The sequence below is a fragment of the Lissotriton vulgaris genome, chromosome 6 (genome assembly GCF_964263255.1).
Source record: "Lissotriton vulgaris chromosome 6, aLisVul1.2, whole genome shotgun sequence".
NCBI classification, from domain to species: domain Eukaryota; kingdom Metazoa; phylum Chordata; class Amphibia; order Caudata; family Salamandridae; genus Lissotriton; species Lissotriton vulgaris.
The window spans coordinates 219,502,294-219,525,641 of record NC_141694.1 but is presented as its reverse complement, the minus strand read 5'-3'; the positions used below and the strand labels follow the sequence as shown (position 1 = coordinate 219,525,641).

At 47.3% G+C, this 23,348-nt stretch overlaps 1 protein-coding gene across 4 annotated transcripts in view; it reads right to left on the bottom strand.

Annotated features, from left to right (window-relative positions):
* Positions 1 to 23,348, bottom strand: part of ITSN2 (intersectin 2) — a 1,355,209-nt gene that overhangs the window by 1,209,088 nt on the left and 122,773 nt on the right. For 2 of the 4 annotated variants that reach the window (XM_086926255.1, XM_086926257.1), the window contains exon 2: positions 3,725 to 3,788. The exons of the other annotated variants lie outside the window; for them this stretch is intronic. In XM_086926255.1, coding sequence (XP_086782381.1) covers positions 3,725 to 3,752 — 28 coding nt within the window. In that variant the 5' untranslated portion in view covers positions 3,753 to 3,788. The remainder of the gene's footprint in view (positions 1 to 3,724; positions 3,789 to 23,348) is intronic. 4 annotated transcript variants of the gene reach the window in all.

Genomic DNA, 23,348 nt, shown 5'->3' with positions numbered 1-23,348 from the left:
CGGAGAGGGAAAGAATCGGCGGAACGCCCACCAATCGCCTCGGGAAATGACGGACCGTTCTCTTTTCCAATGGCTAGCCTCCATTTATGGAGCTAGCCAATGGAAGAGAGAGGCGGAACGAAGGCCACACTGTTCTAACATTAGATTTCGCATGCGCCGAAAAGCTGCGCAGTGCGCAGCTTTCGACGAGGCGAAACCTAAAAATTTGTTAAAGCTACCTAGATTTAGAGCAGGGTATATATTAATTACCATTTTTTGACAACTAATTATAACAAATAACAATGAGGCTTTGAATATGGTTCTATCATACCTACATAAAGAAATCTGGGTGCCATGATTAAAATGGGTGAATATTCTCTTACCCCCAGACTAGCTGGAGGATTCTGGGTAAAGCTTCAATACAAAGCTCCCCACCACTGCATCGACTATGAAAAGTGCCTTGTAATCTATTGTGTTCAGAGACCATTGATCTAAGAATAAATTCTCCCTCCTACAAGGAAAGTATTCTCCTAGAGAAACAATCTAAGAAGATGATGGTGCAAGGACCCTGTGGAGGGTTCCGTCCAATAGAGCCTGGCAGACCAAAACGTAGGGTCCTTAAAGACAGTGGCAGGGCAATAAGTATAAGAGTTTTACAATGAATAAAGCCAAGCTTTGAGTGATCTCTAGTTCTAGTAGGGAATGGTTTAAGGAAGTTACACTATGCAATTAATCACTGTATTTGAGTGCCTGCTAAATGACTGGTGGTTCAATAAGAAAAGAAGTTTGATGGCATTCACCATTGCAAAAAAAGGAACTCATTCTGAGCAAACACTCAACAGCCAGTAGCTTTAAGGTATCCATTGCCTTCAACGGTTCATTGATATATACTGTTTAACTGAACTGGAGCTTCAAGTTCACGACCTTCATCTTGAATATTTTCAGCTCCATGTCTTTCAACACAAGATCCATTTTCAGAGGCTCTAAGGGGTAAGACAGGCTGAGGCCAAGATTTTGGCCAGCAGTTTGTGAACTGGGAAGGAAAGTCGCCCTCACCAGTTGCAACCATATGGAGCGGTTGAAGAGGAAGGGGGGGATCTGGTGGTGTCTGGGATTAATAGATGGAAAGAAGCTGTTTAAGTACTCTTTCTTAGTCCTTGTGTGTGCCTAAGAAGCATTTGTTTCAATATTCACTATGCAGGAGACAGTTGCATTCTACTTCTCTAATGGTATAATGCTGAAATTGTTTTTGCTTGGTCTTGGTGGCTCACCAGTACTGGACACTGTGGTTGACCAGTACTGATGGGATCACTGAACCCAGCAGAAAGTGAAGTCTAACCCCTCTGTCACCAATGCCAAACATATTATGTGTCTTTGGTGTACCAGTTTGGCGAAGTGCAATCAACGCTTGTAAGGTATATGACCTAGCATTATCTAAGCTTTGCCATGCAGAGTCTAGTGACCTCAACTAGTCAAGTGCCCAAAAAAAAGACTACAGGTAAGTCAAACCACTGGTTTCTAACTTAGGAAAGCAATTTATATACTCAAACAATAATAAAGAGAGGGAAAGACACTGGAGCCACTCTTGGTCCCCCTGGTCAATTACAAAGAAACAACAAAAGAGTGAGGCCAAAAGATGAAGAGCTAGCAAGAGGAGTCATTCTTGTTTTCGAGAAGAAACACTTTTGTTATCTAGAAGAACCCACCCTCACCAACCTGGTTGGTGACATGCTTCATCACTGGGTTCCCACCAGAGAGGCAGAGTGCCTCTCTGGTGTGCTATGACACCTGATTACAGTGGAGCGGGTTTGGTGATTCTGTGGGAGTGAGTAGGCCAAGACCTGGATGACCCTCCCCATCCTCCTACGGCTGGCCCAGGACCTGCTAACCTTCAGAAGACTACTCCAGACCTGGCTATTCGAGCAGTAGCAGCATACCCCAACCCCTCAGCGCCTTGAGACCCCCACGGGTGAGTAGTGCGGTTTACAAAAGTTATTATTGATTGATTGATTAATCTGCTAATAACATTGCTTAACAGCCAAGGCCCTTGAGACAGGTCAAGAGAAACAATCTACTACTGTTTTACAACCCTAGAGTCAATGATTACACTTTATGTCAGGACAGAGTGAGATCTGTTTCTTGGATTTTTCAATTCTAAGCTCTAGAGAAACGGATTAGAGTCAAAAAACCATATGAAGGATACGATGTCTGGCACACAAATTAAGGACAATTACGTCATCGGAATTATGTATATTTCTAAATGAAATACGGCAGTTTTCAACTGAGTTTTTTCTATGAAATAAAAAACAAACTACATAGCAGATCTGAAGGATTCACAAAATAGTACTAGGCTTTAAAAGACAATGAGTAAGAATGCCTTTATACTGTGCATCTGCAACGTTTATGCTGGGTTTCAGGTTCACAGAGGCTCTGGAAATTATGTTTATCCACAAGATGACTTGCTGTGATTCCATCTTTCTACAAACCCAGGCTGACCCTCTTTCTCATAGTTCTGACAGAAACAGCAGTTAGTCATTTGTCTCAAGCTGCGCTTCACCGATAAGGCTCGCCAAGGCGGAAGCATGCCTGAGGTTGCTTCAGAGCAATACCGAGGGGACACTGTGTAAAGTTTGGGGGGCACAGTTTCTTTTGGGAGCGGGGCCGGTCTGATTTGCTTACTGTCTATGACAGTCTGCGTTTGAGACCAATTCTGCATCCACCCATCTCTACTTGTTTTCGCTTAACAGGGACGTAGGTTTTGGTTTCATTACGAACTGCACGCAGGCAGAAGCCCTCAGTACAGGGCTTTCAGACAAATCACAGAATACTTGGCATGTGCATGCCCGGACTACTGCTAATTAAAAGCTTGGAAAATAAAAGATTTGGCGCACTTCAAACTCCGGGAGCTAGGATTTATTTCTAACCCTATAATTACAGGGTGAACGCTACCTCGCACTTTTGTAGTGAGGGTAACTGATAATGTTAAACAGTTTTCCTCTTTCAAGTAATGCTTAGCCATACAATATATCTACACAAAACAGAGTGCATCGCTGCAGCAGCAATAACCTGGTTTGCAAACAGCAGAGCAGCACCAGAACACTGCTGCCTTCTGTTAACAGGACTGTGTGTAATATCAGGCCCTGTAAAGTTTATCTTTCCCTTCGCCGTGTTATGACTGCGCAGAAAGAGAGCAGGATTTCCCACTGTGCCAACAACAAGGAAACTGCTTTTCACTGCACGTCAGAAAAAAAATAACTTTGGGGTCAGATTCTCAACATTCCACATACAAGTTTAATTGAAAATAAATCACCTTTTAGGAGTAAATTCCGAATGCTTTTAATTCAGTACTTCAAAGGAGCTTTAATAGTTGGGTCTGTGGTGTTTGTCCAGTACGGTTTATATTCTATCATCAACGAGTAGCTTTAATCACAGACCATCTGTATACTGTAAATAAATGAAGCATTTTCACAAAAAGTTACGGCGCAAAGGTGCCGACAAAACACCTCTGCGTGACTCTGGCATGTGTGTGTTGACATTTCCAAAATCACCAATGGACGCTGAGCAAATTCATGGTAGCCATATGTCACAGGAGGCGTGCATAACAAGTTGACAACAGCAATCTTTAGCAACAAAAGCATCCCCTGACCCGTGCAGCACATACAAATATCGGAAGCCAGCGCTGACAGGGGTCTTCCTGTCCCAACAAAGAGCACAACAGTTCATGCAGGAGAACAAGACTGCTTACCATTCATGGATGTGGGAAACTGGGCCATCGTGGTCCCGAATGTGCGGCGCTAGCTCTCGGCCATCTGCAACGTGAAAACATTGTCCCATTAACGAAGCAGCGAGGACGCCCCTGGGCGCGGGGGACGCCGCTTCCCCTCGGCCCGGCCGCAGCGCACTTCCAAGGGCGAACAATGCAGGGCTTCAGGCTGCCCGTGAAGCAGCTGAGTGTACGCTCGGGAGGGGTGCGGGGAGGCGCCGAGCAGGCACAGTCAGATCCCAGTGTCGCGCTCTTACAGGGGAGCGGCACCAGCCGGGCCGTGCTTCAAAGCCCGGGCACCACGCACGAGAGCGGAACTACAGCAACTGCACGAGAGCGGAACTACAGCATCTGCACATGGCCCATGGGCCCTTGGCACGGGGCGCGCACTGCCATTTCAGCACCCAAGCCAAGCTCTCAAAATAATAACCATTGCATTCATTAGGAAAAGGGGAAAATACACGTTGGCACAAGCCACTTTATGCATGCAAAATTTTTATTGTTTTTTTTTTTTGCAATCGGAGTAAAGTCAGTCTTTTTTTTTTAGCAATCACAGCATTGGAATTACTGTCTTATAAACACCGAATACATAACGGCAGCAACTCAAGGCACCACACTACAATTAAGGCTGGGACGTCAGCTTTTATCGAAAGGCAACATATTATTATTACAATCTTGCAATCAGCCAAAATAAAAACTGCAACAGCAGCTATAATTCTGAAATTCGGCACGGACACAGTCAAGCCACTGCGCTGAAATGTGTTCGTTTATTCCGGAAGGGTTGCACTGGAAGCAGATTCATGAAGAGTAGCTGATGAGCAGCTTGGACGCTCAGTTTAATATTAAGTTGGGTCACTTAGTTGGTCAATCGAACAGTGCATCCACCTACGACGCACTCACTATGTGCACTCAATGCTTTGCCGTAGAAGGCTGGGGGTAAGCACAAGCGGAAGACGGCACTGGCCTTTAGAGAAGCGACAGTGCCACTCAGCTTGCTGATTCCCTATCCTTAACGAGCAGGAATGGGCCACAGAATTACATTTATAGTGGGACAGCATCACACCTAATGCAGGCCCATCAGCAGTACATAATTTGTAAAATGATAACTGGCAGGGCTCAAGATATTTCTGAGGAGACCACTGCAGCTTGCTCCACCTACGGTCCAGGCCAGCGCTACCATACGCAAGTACCAACAATATCTACTTACAGCTACATTCAAATAAATGTGACAATTTGGAATATACTATGTCACCCAAAGATGTCGGAATGGCTTGAGCATCTAGCTGCTATTATTATTTTTTTTTTTATCATATATTGATTTTTTAAACACTTTGATCAAGAGACAGCTGAACCATGTGGTGGACTGTCTAGTTAAATATGTGCCGGTGATACCAAATTGGTGCTGAGGCTGAGCTCTGTCAAACACCCTCACAAATTAAGCACTGCGCATCAGGGTGATGAGCCAGGTTGTGACTGAGAACCTCATGGCAAATTATTGATAATACTTTTAATTGCATGTATACTGTCGTAGCATCAATCAGAAGTTCTCTGTAATATGCAACTACAAAATGCAAAAGCTCGAATATCTGTACAACTCCTGTAAATGTAAAAACCTAATAAAAACAGAGTTAAAAAAATAAAAAATAAAGAGAGGGGAGAGGGAGTTGTACGTTTTCCTAGTAAGCATCATACAACAACATGTTTGAGATTCCCCTGCACTATTTAACACAGCCTGCATTTATTTATTTTTTGCTAATAAGCCTTCCTTTACTATTGGTCCACATGTTCTTTTTTGGCTAGATCTAAACCTTGTGAAGAGAGCCCCAATGGTAACTTAGTATATCAGGCAAGATAGCTAGCCCTCTGATAGTCCTTCAACAATGAGCAGTACCAGGGCCATGAGGGCTTTTCCGTAAATGAAGATAAGCCTGACACCTTTGAGTAGTTCATTGCTGCGATTTTACATTCTGCTTAAAAGTATCAAATATGGTGCTGTTATCTACCAGCAGTTCCCTAATTTAGACAATATCAAGCCATAGCATTGAAAAGGTTGTATGGTTCTAAGTAGCTGTAGAGCTCAGTGGCTGGAATTATGTATAGGCGAATGCATGTAACAGAGAGTCTCAGAGTATTACTTATCAGTATAGTTTACATTTATTATGGATGAGCATTGTTGACCAGATTGTTCATAGAATGGGAAAGTTCCATTTCTTGTTATTTCTTTCTCCAGAAGAGTTTTGCACTTCCTTATTCCTATGTGTGCAAATGCATAAAATGTTGGGAAGAAAATGCTTTGGCTAATAAAAAAATAAAAAAAATCAGGGGGGTGAGCCAAGCAACTAGAGCTGAGACAAAGGATACCATTGGGAAAGAGTATACTGAGGCAGCATGTAATCTTTTACTCTTTCACACAGCCTGTCTTCCCCACAATCATTTTCCAACTTCAAGCCTTTACAGTTTCAGTTATGCTGCTCTCTTATAGGGCGAGAACAGTTTTAGTAAAGATGTCCATATATGTTTCTTCTATACGTGGGCTGCAAGCTGGAGAAAAGCTCCTGACGCCATGGAGTACAAACAAGCCAATGTTCCATGTAGAAAACATGCTATAAGTAAGAAATATACCCAATCGTCTCATACGCTGCTCAGCTAAGAGATCATCTGACTGCCCAACTCTGGGAGAGAACTTGCGACCACTGAATTTAACAAATCATATATAACCTTCAAGGGACCATCAGCCCCACAGAACCTCAGCAATAATTGCAAAATAATGTGGTTTTCTCTTCCTTGCCTTCAAAGATTTACCTCTGTACTAGTGGTGTTGAATTTACCACCTTCTTGCAACCATTTGTTACACTGAATAAAGAATACCTGACCCAACAAAACAAACAAGCATTTGCAATGCAATAGGTCTCGCATTAGGAAAGTTTGAGTTATTTGTCTTGTACATGACAACTTGTTATTTATGTGTTATTTTTGAAAATTGTGCAATTAATAGCTTTGTCATTTACAATGCTAATACTTTTATTTTTTGACAATGTGACACCTATAGCATTTTTAATGCAACATGTTTTGTATTTACGTGACTTAGAAGTATTGATTTTACAAATAATGTTTTTTTTAACAAAATAATTAATACTTAAATAAAAGTTATTGTAATTTATAATGGCAATAGCTTAAACTTTTGTAATTAACTTTTGTGAAGATTATGTTCAGTGTATTTTATTGTGACTAAAATATAAGAACAGAAGGGAAATATCAACATTTTTTTGTGACATTTGTAATAAAGCTTGAAACATTGAGAGAACATATGTGAACCAGTTGTTGTTGAATGTTTGCACAGATTGATACTGTGGTGGCGCTGAGTGATGTTGTGGTGGCGCATAGTGATGTTGTGGTGCCCCTGAGTGATGCTGTTGTTGTGCGATAGATAGATAGAGTGAGGGTGATAGATAGCTTGAGGGAAGGGGAAAGATAGATAGAGTGAGGGCGATAGATAGAGTGAGTCCGATAGATAGAGTGAGGGCGATAGATAGATATATAGAGTGAGGGTGATAGATAGATAGAGTGAGGGCGATAGAGTGTGGCGATAGATAGAGTGAGGGCAATAGAGTGAGGACAATAGATATAGTTAGGGTGATAGATAGAGTAAGGGCGATAGAGTGAGCGGGATAGATAGAGTGAGGGTGATAGATAGATAGAGTGAGGGCGATAGATGTGTGTGGTTGTGTGTGTGGTTGTATGTGTGTTGTTGTATGTGTGTGCGTGCATGGTTGTATGTATGTGAGTGTGCGGTTACAGAAGGATGTATGTTGAAGAGAGCAGCAGATCAGCATATTATAAGAGAACAGGGAGTTAAAGAAGGATGTGTGTTGAAGAGATCAGCAGTTCAGCACAGGAGAAGAGACCAGGGAGTTAGAGAAGTAGGCGATGGAAGGGAACAGCAGATCAGCACGGGAGAAGAGAACAGGGTTTAGGAGAAGGGGGCGGGGTGGAAGAGAGCAGCAGATCAGGATGGGAGAACAGAACAGGGAGATGAAGAAGGAGGCGGGTGGAAGACAGCAGCAGATCAGCACAGGAGAAGAGAAGAGAACAGGGAGTTCAAGAAGGAGGCGGTTGGAAGAGAACAGCAGATTAGCACCGGAGAAAATAACAGAGTTAAATAAGGAAGCGGGGTTCTTGAGAGGAGCAGATCAGCTCAGGTGAAGAGAACATGGAGGTAAATAAGGAAGCGGGTGGGAGAGAGCAGCAGATCAGCACAGGAGAAGAGAACATGGAGTTAAATAAGGAAGCGGGTGGGAGAGAGCAGCAGATCAGCACAGGAGAAGAGAACATGGAGTTAAAGAAGGAGGTGGGTGGAAGAGAACAGCATATGAGCACAGGAGAAATGAACATGGAATTAAAGAAGGAGGCGGGTTTTAGAGAGCAGCAGATCAGCACAGGAGAAGAGAACAGGGAGTTAGAAAAGTAGGTGGGTGGAAGAGAGCAGCAGATCAGCACAGGAGAAGAGAACAGGGAGTTAAGTAAGGAAGCGGGTGGAAGAGAAGAGCAGATCAGCACATGTGAAGAGAACAGGGAGTTAAGTAAGGAAGCGGGTGGAAGAGAACAGCAGATCAGCACAGGAGAAGAGAACAGGGAGTTAAAGAAAGAGGCGAGTGGAAGAGAACAGCAGATCGGCACAGGAGAAGAGAAGAGAACCGGGAGTTAGAGAATGAGGTGGTGTAATAGAGCAGTAGATTAGTACGGGAGAATAGAAGAGAACAGGGAATTAGAGAAGGAGGTGGGTGGAAGAGAGCATCAGATCAGCACAGCAACGAGAACAGGGAGTTAGAGAAGGAGGTGAGGTGGAAGAGAGCAGCAGATTAGCACAGCAGAAGAGAACAGTGAGTTAAAGAAGGAGGCGAATAGAATAGCAGATCAGCACAGGAGAAGAGAGTAGGGAGTTACAGAAGGAGGTGGTGTAGAAAAACAGCAGATCAGTATAGGAGAAGAGAACAGGGAGTTAGAGAAGGAGTCGGGTGAAAGAGAACAGCAGATCAGTATCAGAGAAGTGAAAAGGGAGTTAGAGAAGGAGGCGGATGGAAGAGAGCAAAAAGATTATCACAGGAGAAGGCAACAAGGATTTAGAGAATGAGGCGGTTAGGAGAGAGCAGCAGATCAGCACGTGAGAACAGAACATCGAGTTAAAGAAGGAGGCGGGTGGAAGACAGTAGCAGATCAGCACAGGAGAAGAGAAGAGAGCAGGGAGTTAAAGAAGGAGTTGGGGTGGAAGAGAGCAGCAGATCAGCACAGGAGAAGAAAAGAGAACAGGCAGTTAAAGAAGGAGGCGGTTGGAAGAGAACAGCAGATTAGCACAGGAGAAAAGAACAGTTAAAGAAGGAGGCGGGTATTTGAGAGCAGCAGATCAGCACAGATGAAGAGAACATGGAGTTGAAGAAGGATGTGGAGTGGAAGAGAACAGCAGATCAGCACAGGAGAAGAGAAGATGGATTTAAAGAAGGAGGTGGGGTGGAAGAGAACAGCAAATCCGCACGGGAGAAGAGAAGAGAACAGGGATTAGAGAAGGAGGTGGGTGAAAGAGAGCAGCAGATTAGCACATGAGAAGTGAACAGCGAGTTAGAGAAGGATGAGATGTGGAAGAGAGCAGCAGATCAGCATAAGAGAACAGGGAGTTACAGAAGGAGGCGGGGTGGAAGAGAGCAGCAGATCAGCACAGCAGAAGAGAACAGGTAGTTAGAGAAGGAAGTGGGTGGAAGAGAGCAGCAGATCAGCACAGCAGAAGAGAACAGGTAGTTAGAGAAGGAGGTGGGTGGAAGAGAGCAGCAGATCAGCACAGCAGAAGAGAACAGGGAAATAAAGAAGGAGGCGGGTGGAAGAGAGCAGCAGATTACCACAGGCAAAGAGAACATAGAGTTAAATAAGGAGGTGTTGTTGAAGACAGCAGCAGAACAGGACGGGAGAAGAGAACAGGGAGGTAGAGAAGGAGGCGGGTTGAAGAGAGCTGCAGATCAGCTCTGGAGAAGAGAAGTGAACAGGGAGTTAGAGAAGTAGGTGGGTGGAAGAGAGCAGCAGATCAGTACAGGAGAATAGAACAGGGAGTTCGAGAAAGAGGCGAGTGGAAAAGAACAGCAGATTAGCGTAGGATAAGAAAACAGGGAGTTAAAGAAGGAGGCGGGTTGGAAGAGAGCAGCAGATCAGCACATGAGAAGAGAAGAGAACATGGAGTTAGAGAAGGAGGCAGGGTGGAAGAGATCAGCAGTACTGCACAGGAGAAGAGAACAGGGAGTTAGAGAAGGAGTTTGTTGGAAGAGAGGAACAGATCAGCACAGCAGAAGAGAACAGGGAGTTAAAGAAGGAGGTGGGGTGGCAGAGAGCAGCAGATCAGCACAGGAGAAGAGAATAGAATAGGGAGTTAGAGAAGGAGGTGTGGTGAAAGTGAGCATCAGATCAGCAGAAGTTAACAGGGAGTTAAAATGCAATGCAATATGTTTCTGGAAAGTTTGAGCTATTGCTATTGTAAATGACCAATTTTATTTTAATGTTTTGGTGTGAAAAATAGTGAAATTAATTGCTTTGTCATTTACAACGCTAATAGTTATAACTTTTGCAAATGTGACACCTAAAGCTTTGTAATGCAATATGAGTTGTATTTATGTGACTTATATGTATTGATATTACAAACAACAATGGTTTTGAGTTGGAGGGTGGAGTTGGCTTTTGAGTTGGAGGGTGAAGTTGGCTTTTGATTTGAAGGGTGGATTTGGAGGGTGGAGTTGGAGGGTGGAGTTGGCTTTTGATTTGGAGGGTGGAGTTGGAGGGTGGAGTTGGAGGGTGGAGTTGGAGGGTGGAGTTGGAGGGTGGAGTTGGATTTTGAGGGTGGAGTTGGAGGGTGGATTTGGATGTAGGATTTTGATTTGGATGGTGTAGTTTGATGGTGTAGTTTGATGGTGTAGTTGGAGAGTGGAGGGTGGAGTTGGAAGGTGGAGTTGGAGGGTGGAGTTGGAGGGTGTATTGGGACGGTGGATTTGGAGGGGGGATTTTGAGGGTGTAGTTGGATGGTGGAGTTGGATGGTGGAGTTGGATGGTGGAGTTGTAGTTTGCGGGTGGATTTTGAGGGTGGATTTGGAGGTTGTAGTTGTAGTTGGAGGGTGGATTTGAAGGGTGTATTTGGATGTTGAAGTTGGAGGGTGGAGTTGGATGGTCTTTTTGGAGGGTGGTGTTGGGGGGTGGATTTGTAGTTGGAGGGTGGATTTGGAGGGTGGAGTAGTACTTGGATGGTGGAATTGGATGGTGGATTGTGAGGGTGGAGTTGGAGGGTAGAATGGTGGGCGGGTAGAGTGGTGGCGCTAGAGTGGTGGCGCTAGAGTGGTGGCGCTAGAGTGTGGGCGCTAGAGTGTGGGCGCTAGAGGGGTGGTGCATAGAGTGGTGGATTTGGTGGTGGCGGATAGAGAGGTAGAGTGTTGGTGGACAGAGTGGTAGAGTGATGGCGGTAGAAGGCTGTACTGTGTGTGAGAGAGAGTGTGTGTGTGTGAGAGAGAGTGTGTGTGAGAGAGAGAGAGAGTGTGTGTGAGAGAGAGAGAGAGTGTGTGTGAGAGAGAGATAGTGAGATAGATAGATAGAGTGAGGGCGATAGATAGATAGAGTGAGGGCGATAGATAGATAGAGTGAGGGCGATAGATAGATAGAGTGAGGGCGATAGATAGATAGAGTGAGGGCGATAGATAGAGTGAGGGCGATAGGTAGATAGAGTGAGTGCGATAGATAGATAGATAGATAGATAGATAGATAGATAGATAGATAGATAGATAGTGCCTATAAATAAAACTATCAAAAACAAACACCAAATAAACAAAAATGCCTGATTATTGAAAAGGAATAGACCAAGATATTAGATTTGTGGAAATACAATAAAAAGAAGCAAGACAGTGAAGGGGCAGGAGAGGGTGAGACGGAAATCGAGGAAGAGTGGAGAGGCCAAGACAGTGAAGGGGCAGGAGAGAGTGAGACGGAAACTGAGGAAGAGTGGAGAGGCCAAGACAGTGAAGGGGCAGGAGAGAGTGAGACAGAAATAGAGGAAGAGTGGAGAGGCCAAGACAGTGAAGGGGCAGGAGAGAGTGAGACAGAAATAGAGGTCCGGCTTGTTCAAGAGAGTTTGTTTACATGTAATAGGTTTCGAGTAATAATTTACTCGACCTAAAAAACTGGGCTGAGTGATCAACTCACTCATGGACAAAGGAGGATTAAGATCTGTGCTCGTGTATTACATATGGTTTCACAATCTATTTTTTCCATTTTTGTGATGGTGGAAAACATCTGTCTGGTATCTGGTGTGGGGTAAATTTTGTTTAGCCAATCCTTTGTGCAGAAGTATCAAACTCAATGCAAAAGAAATTTGTGTGTTTGCACAATAGTCCAAAATCTCTGCAGAGCCCTCAAATTTCCAATTTGCATATGAGCAGCTCATGAGCCGAGGGGCTTTAACTTTGCACTCTGGCATTTGTAGTTCTTTTGGCCCCATTCTAAAATTATAATTACAAATCTCACAAAAATACTGAACTGGATGAGGTACTCAGGAGTGGACCTGGGAAAGCTGAGAACGCTGTCTCCTTACCAAATATAAGAATTTTAAGATGTTAGTCTCCAAATTATTTGTATCAGAAGAATTAGGCCAGTTGGGTTTATATAATGTTTTAAAAAAAGACTGCAATCTCTAGAATGCTTTATATTGCTGTTTGTTTGGAGCACAGAAACAAATCTTTACACCAAATAATCCTGACGATAAAGCTGTCTTGGAGCGTAATCCACACAATCACTTCCCTCTGAGTTTACACCTTTGCCTGGCTCACGCTGCACAACCAATTAGTGCGCTTGGCCAGCTCACTTTTTCCAAAAATTGGATTCCGGCTGGAGTGTGTACTAGGGAATTTCTAACGCAGGGAAACTCAGACAAGCTCTTTGTTATTCCTCTGGCCTGGCACCAGGGCATCTTAATCGAGTTTGACTCTCTTTGCGCCAACAGGGAACATAAATCAGCTCTTTAAGTGGCTTCAGCATGGGCCTTTGTTACCTGCACCACCCTCCCATCCACCATCCAAATGGGCGCGCCCAGCAACGTCCACAGCTAAATCCGATTAAAGCCTGCATGGGGCCAGTTAGTGGCTAAATGAATCTGGTCAGGGAGAGTCTGCGCTTTTCATTACAAACAAAAAGAGTAAAGCAACAAGACCTGACAAAAGGCCCGCGCGTAATCGATACCCTGCTGGGGCGTCATGTTATGGGCCTCATAACAACTGTATTTTGAATTTGGAGACGCATTTACACACTGCAGAAAATATATATATATATATATATATTTTCACAGCACTAATTTTAAATGTTAAAGTAGGTGTTGGCAAGAGGCTGTTAGCACCACACCCAAACAGAGCCTCTCTCAGTCTGGCAGTGTCCCCAGGGCCAGAAGTGTCTTCAACCCATGCTGTCTCCTCTGGATGTCATGCTTGGTGAATGCAGGGCTCTGATGTTAAAGAAATAAATATATAAATATTAAAGGATTTCTGAAGTCACGTCATGTGCGGGCGCTCAGACTAACAGTGTGTTTCAATAAAAGAGCCTGCGGCATGCTGAATTGGTTTCTATAGGTGGTCTTCCTAATAATAGCTGACTGGTGTCCTACCTCCATCCCCTCCTAAACCCAGAAACCCCTCTTCATCCGCTAAGGAAGTGGTGACAAATGGCTGGGCGTCAGTGCGTGATAATGCGGGCCCAGCGGGAGCTGCCAGGGGTAGCGGCATGGCCCAGCCCTTGACCAGTGACCAGACCAAATACAGCACTTAATGGTCCGCAGTGAGGTGAGCGTGGCCGAGCTTCACCTTGGGAGCTCCTCTGGGGACGTGGGAGGGAAGAAAGGAGCGCACGCGGAAGAAGAAAGGCAGACAGTAGTCGACGAGAAGAAAATCATGGATAAGAGGGAATGAAAGAGGCCATAGGAAAACAGGGGGACAGGGGGTGACGCGAGAGTATCTGGTAAAAACTGAGGCGAGCACCAAGAAGGGAGAATGTACGAAGTGTACAGGAATAAAACTAAAAGTGAGAGAAGAGACGATGAACGGCAGAAAAAAAAATGCAAGGGTAAGAGAAGTTGAGATGGCGGAGCAGAACCCTGAAGCGGAGTTCTGAGGGGAGCCCTGAGATAAGGAATGGTAGAGAAGTGGATAGATGGAAAGTGCGCGCAGAACGGGGGTGAAGTAACGAGGAAAGTAGGGAAATGTGTATGCAAGAGGTGTGGGCGGAATTAATAAGAAAAAGTAAAGCGATTGGATTAAGGCAGTAAGCAGAAACAAAGAGAGAATGAGTGATGATTTAAGTGAGAGAAATGTGTGGAGAAAAGATGAGCACGAATTGAAGTGGGGGCGAGAGGGTAGAAAGAAAAGAGAAACATGTGAGAGTAGGCAGGAGAAACGAGGAGCTAAGGAAAAAGGAGTAAAAGGAAGCAAACGTGTGGGGAGACGAGAAAAGCAGACATGGCAAATGTTGGAGAAAAGAAAGGAACAGGAGGTGGGCATAGAAGGAGGTTCAGAGGGAATAGAAAGGAAGGGATAGAAGTAAGGGACAAAGAGTGACAAGTGAGCAATAAGAACAAGCGGCAGGGGGGGGCGGGGAGCGGATCCCTTTGAAGTAGCTCATGGCCTCGCGGCGGTGAAAGTGAAAGCAATTAGGAGGGAGGTGGGAGGGAGGCTGATGGCTTTGATGTGTGAAGCAGGCAGGCGGCTTGGGAAGCAAATGGAAAGCGCGTGCACGGACACACATGCACTCGGCAAAATCCGCCTGGTTTTAGCTTTCTGGTTTGACCCCAATAGGTCTCTCTACGAGACCTAAAAAGGTGTGCACCATTGTACCCTACAATGACATTCTCTCAGCAGGCTACAAACTTTATTAAAGCATATTCACTGGAAAGGGAGTAAATGTCTGAAAAGCAACTGGTCTAACCAGTTCCCTAGGGCCTGCACAACTCAAAAGTAGATAGGTAATCCATATTACAGTTATTGCTTATTGCTGATTTCTCTGCAAATGCTGAAACCAGATACTGAGGTAAAAGGCCATCAGAAAAGGGGGGCAGCAGGGCAATTATTCCCCAGGTCTGCGTTTATTCAGAGCCCCACACTCATGCGTCAAAATGTATTTACACATTTTGAAGCAAGCCTGCCTATTTATTAATGATGCAGCTAACACATCTCCACCACTAAATAGACTGTCAGATGCTGTCTTAGGGCTTGATTAGGATGGCGGTCCGACCTCCATTGACAGAACGTTAGTGGTAGTCGGACTGCCATCCAGCATAACGGTCGGACTGCCGCATTAGGACTCTGTCGTTCGGACCCCTGCAGTCAGTGGGACTGATCGACACGTTCAACGGATTGTAATCCCTACAATAGGGGCGCTGCTTGCGCAGGTACTTCAGTAAGGATTACAATGTCCCTTTCCAACAGCCTTTCCATGGCGGTCCAACTGCAAAGGAAAGGCTGCCAGACAGGGACTTTGGAGTCCCTTAGGAGGGCCCCCGTCACTCGTGGACCTCGGCTACAAGGCCCGGGGGCACATGTGATAGCCCATCAAACATCCATGCACTGTGTGTCTGGCACCATATGGTACCTGGCACACAGTGCATGGATGCTTCAAAAGATCCCCTTTTCCACTGTGGCATGTGCTGTGGCCCTTTTCAGGGCTACAGCATGAGCCAAAATGGAAAAGGGGATGTTTCCGACCACCTACACAGCGGTGCTTTCTTTAATTTGGCGGGGGAACCGCCAACTACATGTCGGTCGGTTTCCAAATCGCTGCGATGGCGGTCGGACACTCGTCCGACCGCCATCGTAACTATGCCCTTAGTCTTTTTGTAACATACATACTTTTAGCATTAAGCAAATATACCTAGTGACCTTGATATGTTGCATTGCATACAAGTATACTTAACTGTTTTGTCTAGATACTCTGCAACCGAACGGTATGCAACGGTTACCACACATTTTTTACAACGCGGTACCGTTAGCACGCTACTTTTACCACGCAGGTCACTACAACGAAATGCGCTGGGGGGCGCTCCAGGATAGTAAATACTTTAATTTACTATCCAACTCCTTTCCCTAGAGTCCACGGGGACTGGAGTTGGAATAGTAAATTAAATAATTTACTATCCAGCGCCCCTCCACGCAAGTCGTTGTAACGACTTGCGTGGTAAAAGTAGCGTGGTAACGGTACGCGTTGTAAAAGTACGCGTGGTACCATCATACATCCCAACCGAACTAGGTTCTATGACAGTGAAAAGCAAAGCTTATATCAGGGCGAATCCTATAGAACTGCCAAACTCAGCGCCAACTTGCATAAGTTGGATTGGTCACAGTTTGATATTTGACTTTCCCTATCGGCCATATTCAGGGGAGCTGGGGGGACTACACACCTGAACCGTGGTGCGGGCAGCAGCAGAGGCGCAACTAGAGCCAAATTTCGGGGGGGGGGGGGTCTACGAAAATTGGGGGGGGGGGGGGGGTAATTCTTCCAGCTACAGGCAGAGTGGAGATGAAGGGGAGACAAAATAACAAAGTCTCGTTAACACGTAAATGGTCTTTTAAAGACCTGTGAAGTACTTGAGTATGGTTGCGATAAGCTCAAAAACGGTCTGTGCGTGAGCCATGGAAGCTGTCCCAGCCTGGGCTGACACACAAGACCGGGGTGGGGGCTGAACCCCTTTGAGCTCACTGCCAATGGGCGTAGCCCGCCTGGGCAGCAGTTACCCAAATTCAAGTGGCTAGTGGTGGTCATGGCTACAGGCAGGGCTACCCAACGGGACAGGTAACAGGCAGGGAGAGTACAAGAGCATGTCCATTTAGCCAGTGGTCTGTAGATGGAGATGTAAGCTTTGGCTGAAAGTCATAGATAGCAAGAGCTACACTCTCTCAATTGTCACTTGTAGGAATGATGCACTGCGTGAAGGTCGGGGCACGCAGGCCATCTACGTCATCAGTTACATCAAGAAGTGATGTGTTGATGCATGGTTCAAGCACATGATCTTCAGTGTCAGAACAGAATGAAACACTGCTTCAGAGGCCGTACAAAAGAGAGCAAAGAGGCTGGCAGTGCTGCAGTTTACTGCTTCCAGTATCAGCAGGTACGGGGCACAGTAGATGTTCACGATAACCTTGGTCTCTGGCTGACCAGACAGGTTCTCTTCACACCAAGGCAGTATACTTCCTGGTTCCTTCAGGAGAATGAGAGTTTTTTTCGGCAGCACTATTTTAGTCTTTACCCCTAAAAGAGAGAGAGCACAGATTCAGTCTCTGGTTCTCGCCTTACATTACACTGGTATGCAAACCTTCGAGAGTGAAAAGGTGAACACTAGCTATGATGCAGGGCCCAGTTTATAGCCAGACCATGGGGTGGCTGTTTTCAGGTCTCGCCTGGCGTTAGCATCGTGCATGTGCTGCTCTCGCCATGCGATGGCCTTTTGCGATCGATTCAGCCAAAGCTGAACATGCATGCGTACTGATGGACAAACATGGCTGTTCTCGCCATTGACACAAAGCAAAACATGCATACGTACGGACAGTGGACAGTCCGACGCCATCTTGTTTTACTTGTGCCAATAGCTTTCACACGCGTGCACATGGTGGCATGCCTTTAATAAGCGTGGCCTTAGCGCAATCGCTTTCACTTTCACGGCCGCGCCAATAGCTTTCACACGGGCGAGCATGGCGGCATGCTTTTAATTAGCATGGCCTTAGCGCAATCGCGATCGTTTTCACTTTCGCGTCCGCGCTTGTTTTAAAAAAAAAATGAAATTGGGTAGTGTGACATTAAACACCAGAGCACGAGCCCGTTCAGGTACACTCAAACTTGATTTTTCTTCCCTGTGTTTCTGTTTCTTCGATTAAATGGCAGTAAATGACACAATAGAAGCACTGAACTGAAACGTGTTTTATTAGATAAGAGTTATAAATAAAAATAGTTCAGTTAATTCATTTAAATGGGATGTCAATATTATTAATGTATTTTATGTAACACATGACGTGAATTGGTTGCCGTTGCACTCAAGACGATGTGTACAATGTTAAGTAACAAAAAGCAATCCAGAAATAACAAAATGACAGAATTATCAGAACAAAAGAACTCTCGATAGGTAAATCTTGGAGTCTTTAATGTTGCAAACAGCCAGCCGACACGTGTTTCATCGCACTCGCGATTCCTCAGGGCTAAATGGCTGTGTTCCAGTCAGAAGGTCGCTCAGCTGGTGATATTTCCAACCCAGCCGGGCTCTTGACCGCAAATACCCCGTTCGAGTATCCAATATGAAATCAATTATTAGTCGGTCTGTGTCAGTGGTTTCCCGCTTGAAGATCAAAATTATTATTATTTTTCTCTTTTAATTCGTTGCCCACGGCGAGTCGAGTAATGCTCTTTAAGTAATTTTGGTCCAAACAGGAACACGGATCCGGACGCATTACACGCCGCGTCTCCGCTTGATCGAGCTGGAAGCGCCAGACACATCGGAAGTAATCACGGCATTAACAGTATACTTCTTACTTAAAGAGCATTACTCGACTGCTTTTTATTACTTAACATTGTACACATCGTCTTGAGTGCAACGGCAACCAATTCTGTTCTTGCAAGGGTAGTTGTCTTTCTACTCTATTGAGTGGTTCAAGGTTTTTCCACTCGCCGTCTTGCACCTAAATAGTCAGCAATTCTATACTAATGTGCGTATATACGGGCAGTGCACCCGGAGTCTAACTGATCAAAAGCCTTCCCAACTTTTTGTAACACATGACGTCATAAGATTGACGACTTGTGTTGCAAGTAGCAGGTGCTACCGTTACCCAGTTTAATGGTATTGAATTTTCTGCCCTCTGAAGGATGGACGGCTGTGTTGGTGGTTGGCGTACTGAAACTCATGACCTGCATCAACACACACACAGCTTGTAGGGGTCGGGTGCAACACTTGTGTACGTGCAAGTCTCCGCACAGTGATTCGCACAGAATAGCTTGCATAGACCAGCAAATACTGTAATACAGATGTGGTTTCATGTGTATAGTGGTGCATTTGCAGCTGGAAGGACACACGTTACACCTTGCAGGGGCGCGCGCGATAAATGCTGGGTACTTTTGTGCTTCTATACAGATTTATATTCTATGTTGTCGGCACGACTTGCAACTGCAGAGAGGCTCACAACAGTGGGTATGCGATGTCCCACGCATTTTTGTGTATGTCCAGCGATGTACGAGTTACTTACCTTCAGTAACGATGTATCTGGTAGAGACGATTCTAGCCGCAGATTCCTTCACGTAGAATTATCCCCAGACGTGAGACTGGATCCGGAAACTTTTTGCCACAGCATCCCTGCTCGCCGGGGGCGGCATCACGAAACTCAGCTTAGGCGTCGTCTGCGTACTTGACGTCAGCGAGGTCACATAAGCCCCACCCCGGCGCGCCTATGTCAGTTTTCTTCGGAGAACTTTTCCGCACCACAACGCGGAGCCACCAGACAAAAAACTGTGAGAGCATGGGAACAGTGTGCGAAAGCGTATATAAAAAAGAAATACACCCTAAGGAACAGTGCAAACTGCAGTGTCCAAGGGCAGGGACAGAAGGAAGAAAAGAGCAGAGCCCATAGCAGCCACCCTGCCAGTACATAGACAGCCACCCCCCTCTCCCCGGAGACAAGGAACCTGCGTAAAAAGTCATGACACATGCAGCAGGCCTACAACCCTCACCCTGAACAAGGAGGGGGGGAACAGTCCCAACAGGCAGGAACAACCAACGTCCCAGCCACCTCAGCATAGAGGGCAACCACCTCCCAAGAAAAAAGGGTTACGGCACGACCAGAGGACCCCGACTCAGAGGTTGGCAGAGGGGCCAGGGCCCCCAGCAGCAAGAGGAAGGGAGGGAGGGCAGATATTGAAGGCAAACCCCCCCCAACCTGAAGTAGCCAGAGCAGCAGGGCATAGGAGCACCGTAACCCTATCTTCCAAAGAACCAAAGAGGAGGAATGAACAGCAACCAGACGGAGCCTCCGTCAAGAGCAAAAGAAGGTACTCAGAGGAGACATAACCCCCCACTGGGAGGCGAGTACCAAAGACCAGCCCAGGGGTCATCTCAGAACGGGGAGGAAGGGCGGGCCGTGAAGGAGCCTGCGGCTAGAATCGTCTCTGCCAGATACATCGTTACCGAAGGTAAGTAACTCGTATATCTGATAAAGAGTACTAACCGCAGATTCCTTCACGTAGAATAGATACCCTAGCAATACCCACAGGGAAGGAGGGTCTGCAAAAGGACCCCACCAGTCTGGACAGGACAGAAGGCCCACAGGGAACCAGACCTGTAGACCAGGGGAGTAACCTCGTCCCTTCCAGGCAAGAGAACCCCCACAAGTCAAACACCAGCAACTCCAAGAGCAACGTAGGAGGAAGAAGGAAGAGGCCCGTACACTCACAACAGAGGAACCAAGGGCAAGACCGGAGAGGCCGAAACACCCCACTCCACCCCCAAGGCAACAGAGCTTCCATCAAATGCCAGGATAGGCAGAGGAACAAGAAGAATAGCAAGTCAGAGGAAACAAGGAAAGGAGGCAGGCCCACCCAGAGGGAAGGCAACAGGCCAGCCAGAATGGAACCCATAGCCATAAACCGCCAGAAGCAAGAAGAACACAGAAGCACCCCAGCCCTCCGTAAAAGAGCAGGAAGGAGAGGAAATGCCCGGAGCCACCACTACAAGGGCGCACACACAACTTCAGGAATCAATAGTAACATAAGGAAACGCCATGGAGAACAGGCACCCGAAGGCGACCCGCACTCCCCAGCAGAGCTTAGATATATAACAGCTACAACTACTCCACATAGAGTACGGTAAGCCCCAAGACATGGGAACCCTCTTTGGAAGAACTTCCGCAGCAGAGGAGAAAACAAAAGAGTCACGGTGAAAAAAACAGCCCAGCGGAAGGCTTGACAGCAGCCCAAAGAAAAACAGAAAACACAATCTACAGCAAGGGCAAAGGCCCAAAACCAGCTCAACTCAGCAATCACTGAGGAGGGGAAAGAGGAGAATAGGGTGGAGGAGGAGGAGGAGGATGGAGCCCTGCCAAGAACCTCTGGATGGCAGAGTCAGCTGGAGCATGGAACAACAAGCTGCCATCAAACAGAAGATCAATGAGCCCCTCCCAAATATTTTCAGGGAACACGCCGTCCCGAAGCCAAGCATGGCGACGGAGGGCGACTGAGGAAGCCATGGCCCGGCCCAGCACCTCTGAGATGTCCAGAGTGGAGCGGAGAATAAACACTGCTAGCTCCCGGCTATCCAAAGCATGATGCCGTAAGTGCACCTGGACAGTCTCTTGGGAAGCTGCGGATCCCAGAGACTCAGCCGAGTCCCACAAACAAGAGGAAGCCCTAGCCAATATACAGGTGTTAAGGTCCTGCAGGGCAGCGCTGATCGAGGCGAACATGTTGCGCCCCCAAGAGTCTAGCCAGTGGGCCTCCCAGGACGGCGGAGTCAACAGTGGCGGCAGGGAGGGAAAAGCAGCCTGCAAAAGTGAACTGGAAGCAGAGCGGTGGAGGGAAAGGCACGCCGGGTCACGCGGCACCGGGAGGTGTCGGTGCAGAAGGTGTTGAGGCACCGGATCCCCTGAGGCGGGACGCCTCCAAGCCCCCGTTAGGGAAGAAAGGAGCGAACCTTCAAAGGGAAGCAAGACCTCCCTCCCACCAGAGCCCTGATGGAGAACCTCCAAGAGATGATCCACCGGAAAATGAGCAACCGGGTCATGGCGCCCCCCGAAGCAGGTACCGGCGCCATGGCGGCGTCAGCTCAACCGTGAACGAGGCTTTCGCCTGCCCAGAGGGCTGAGTGGTGCTCTGGGATGCGACCCGAGCCCCGGCGACCTCCCGTGACACCACAGGGACTCCCGCTGGAGTTTGTGGCGAGGCAGAGGTGCCGCGGCCTGTAGGAGGGACCCCGGAGGGGCCGCACCCAAACAGCACCACTTCCTCCAAGCCTGGATCCGAACCGGTCGGCGCCGGAGCCACCGGCGGTGCCGCGGAGGGCCCCGCACAAGGCAAGGGATCCGCTGACGCCTCAGGAGAGGAAGGAGGAGGAGATGCCAGGAGGTCTGCAAAGCCGCCACGTATGTCTCCGTCTGGACTCTCGACACCCCAGCACTGGGAAACGATGGATAGGAGGGCGATACGCGAGGCCGCATCACCCGCGGAGAGTCCACGCCCCCGGTAGGCCGAACACCAGCCCTCGGGGACAAACTGCAACACTTACCCACCGGGGAGCGACGCTCTCGTGACATCGGAGAAGGACGACGACCACAACCACAGCCGTATCTGAAGCCGTCTGCTGAGGCTGATCGAGGGTAGGAAGTCGACCTGGAGAGACGCGCCAAGAGTAGTTTCATCCGGTGCTCCTGCCGCAACTTCAACTGTTGGCATGCCTCACAATCAGTGGTGCTGTGATCCTCCCCTAAACACCACATACAAATTAGGAGTTTGTTAAAGCGCAACTACACTCCTGTACGTGTCTCAAGGCGCTAGGGGTGGGGGGGGGTGCAGGTTCCATTCCATCAAGGAGGGGGTCTGTCGAAGAGCCAGGTTTTGAGGTCTCTTGTAAAGATGGGGAGCGATGTTGTATGTCTGAGGTGGAGCGGAAGGGCGTTCCATGCTTTGGCCGCGAGGAAGGAGAAGGAGCGGCCTCCCGATCTGGTCTTTCTGGTGCGAGGGACCTCGGCGTAGGAGAGCTGGGCTGATCGTAGGGTCCTTTGGGGTGCGTGGAATTTGAGCCGGCTGTTCAGGTATGCTGGCCGGTGCCGTGGAGGGCCTTGTGTGCGTGGGTGAGCATCTTAAAGGTGATTCTCGCCTCGACGGGGAGCCAGTGGAGTGTGCGCAGATGCTGGGAGATGTAGCAGTGTTTTGGCAGGTTGAGGACCAGTCTTGCGGCGGCGTTCTGGATGTTCTGTAGCTTGCGGATGAGGTTTATTCAAGCGTAGAGTGCGTTGCCGTAGTCGAGTCTGCTGGTGACCAGGGCGTGAGTGACTGTCTTTCGGTGTTCGAGGGGGATCCATTTGAAGGTCTTATGAAGGAGGCGGAGGGTGTGGAAGCAGGAAGATGAGACAGAGTTGATGAGGTGAGGGTCCGTCGCCGACATAAGACGCCCACACGACGTGCAAGTTTTGAAGCCCAAAAACATTTGCACACTGTTCCACCAAGAGAAAAGACAATGGTGAAGAACAAAGGGCCCAAAACAGGCCCGCAGCAAGACCGGATCCGCGTTGCACGTGGAAAAGGAAAAAACTGACGTAGGCACGCCGGGGTGGGGCCTAAGTGCCCTCGCTGACATTACGTACGCACATGACGCCTGGGCAGAGTCACTTGATGCCGCATCGCCCCCGGCGCGCAGGGATGCTGTGGCAAAAAGTTTCCGGATCCTGTTTCATGCCTGGGAATAATTCTACATGAAGATGTCTGCGGCTAGTAGTCTCTATCAGATACAAATGTTATATAATGTGTACTCTTATGTAAAGAAAAAGTTGAAGTGAAACACGTGGGGTATTCTGTGTACTTAGCTGAA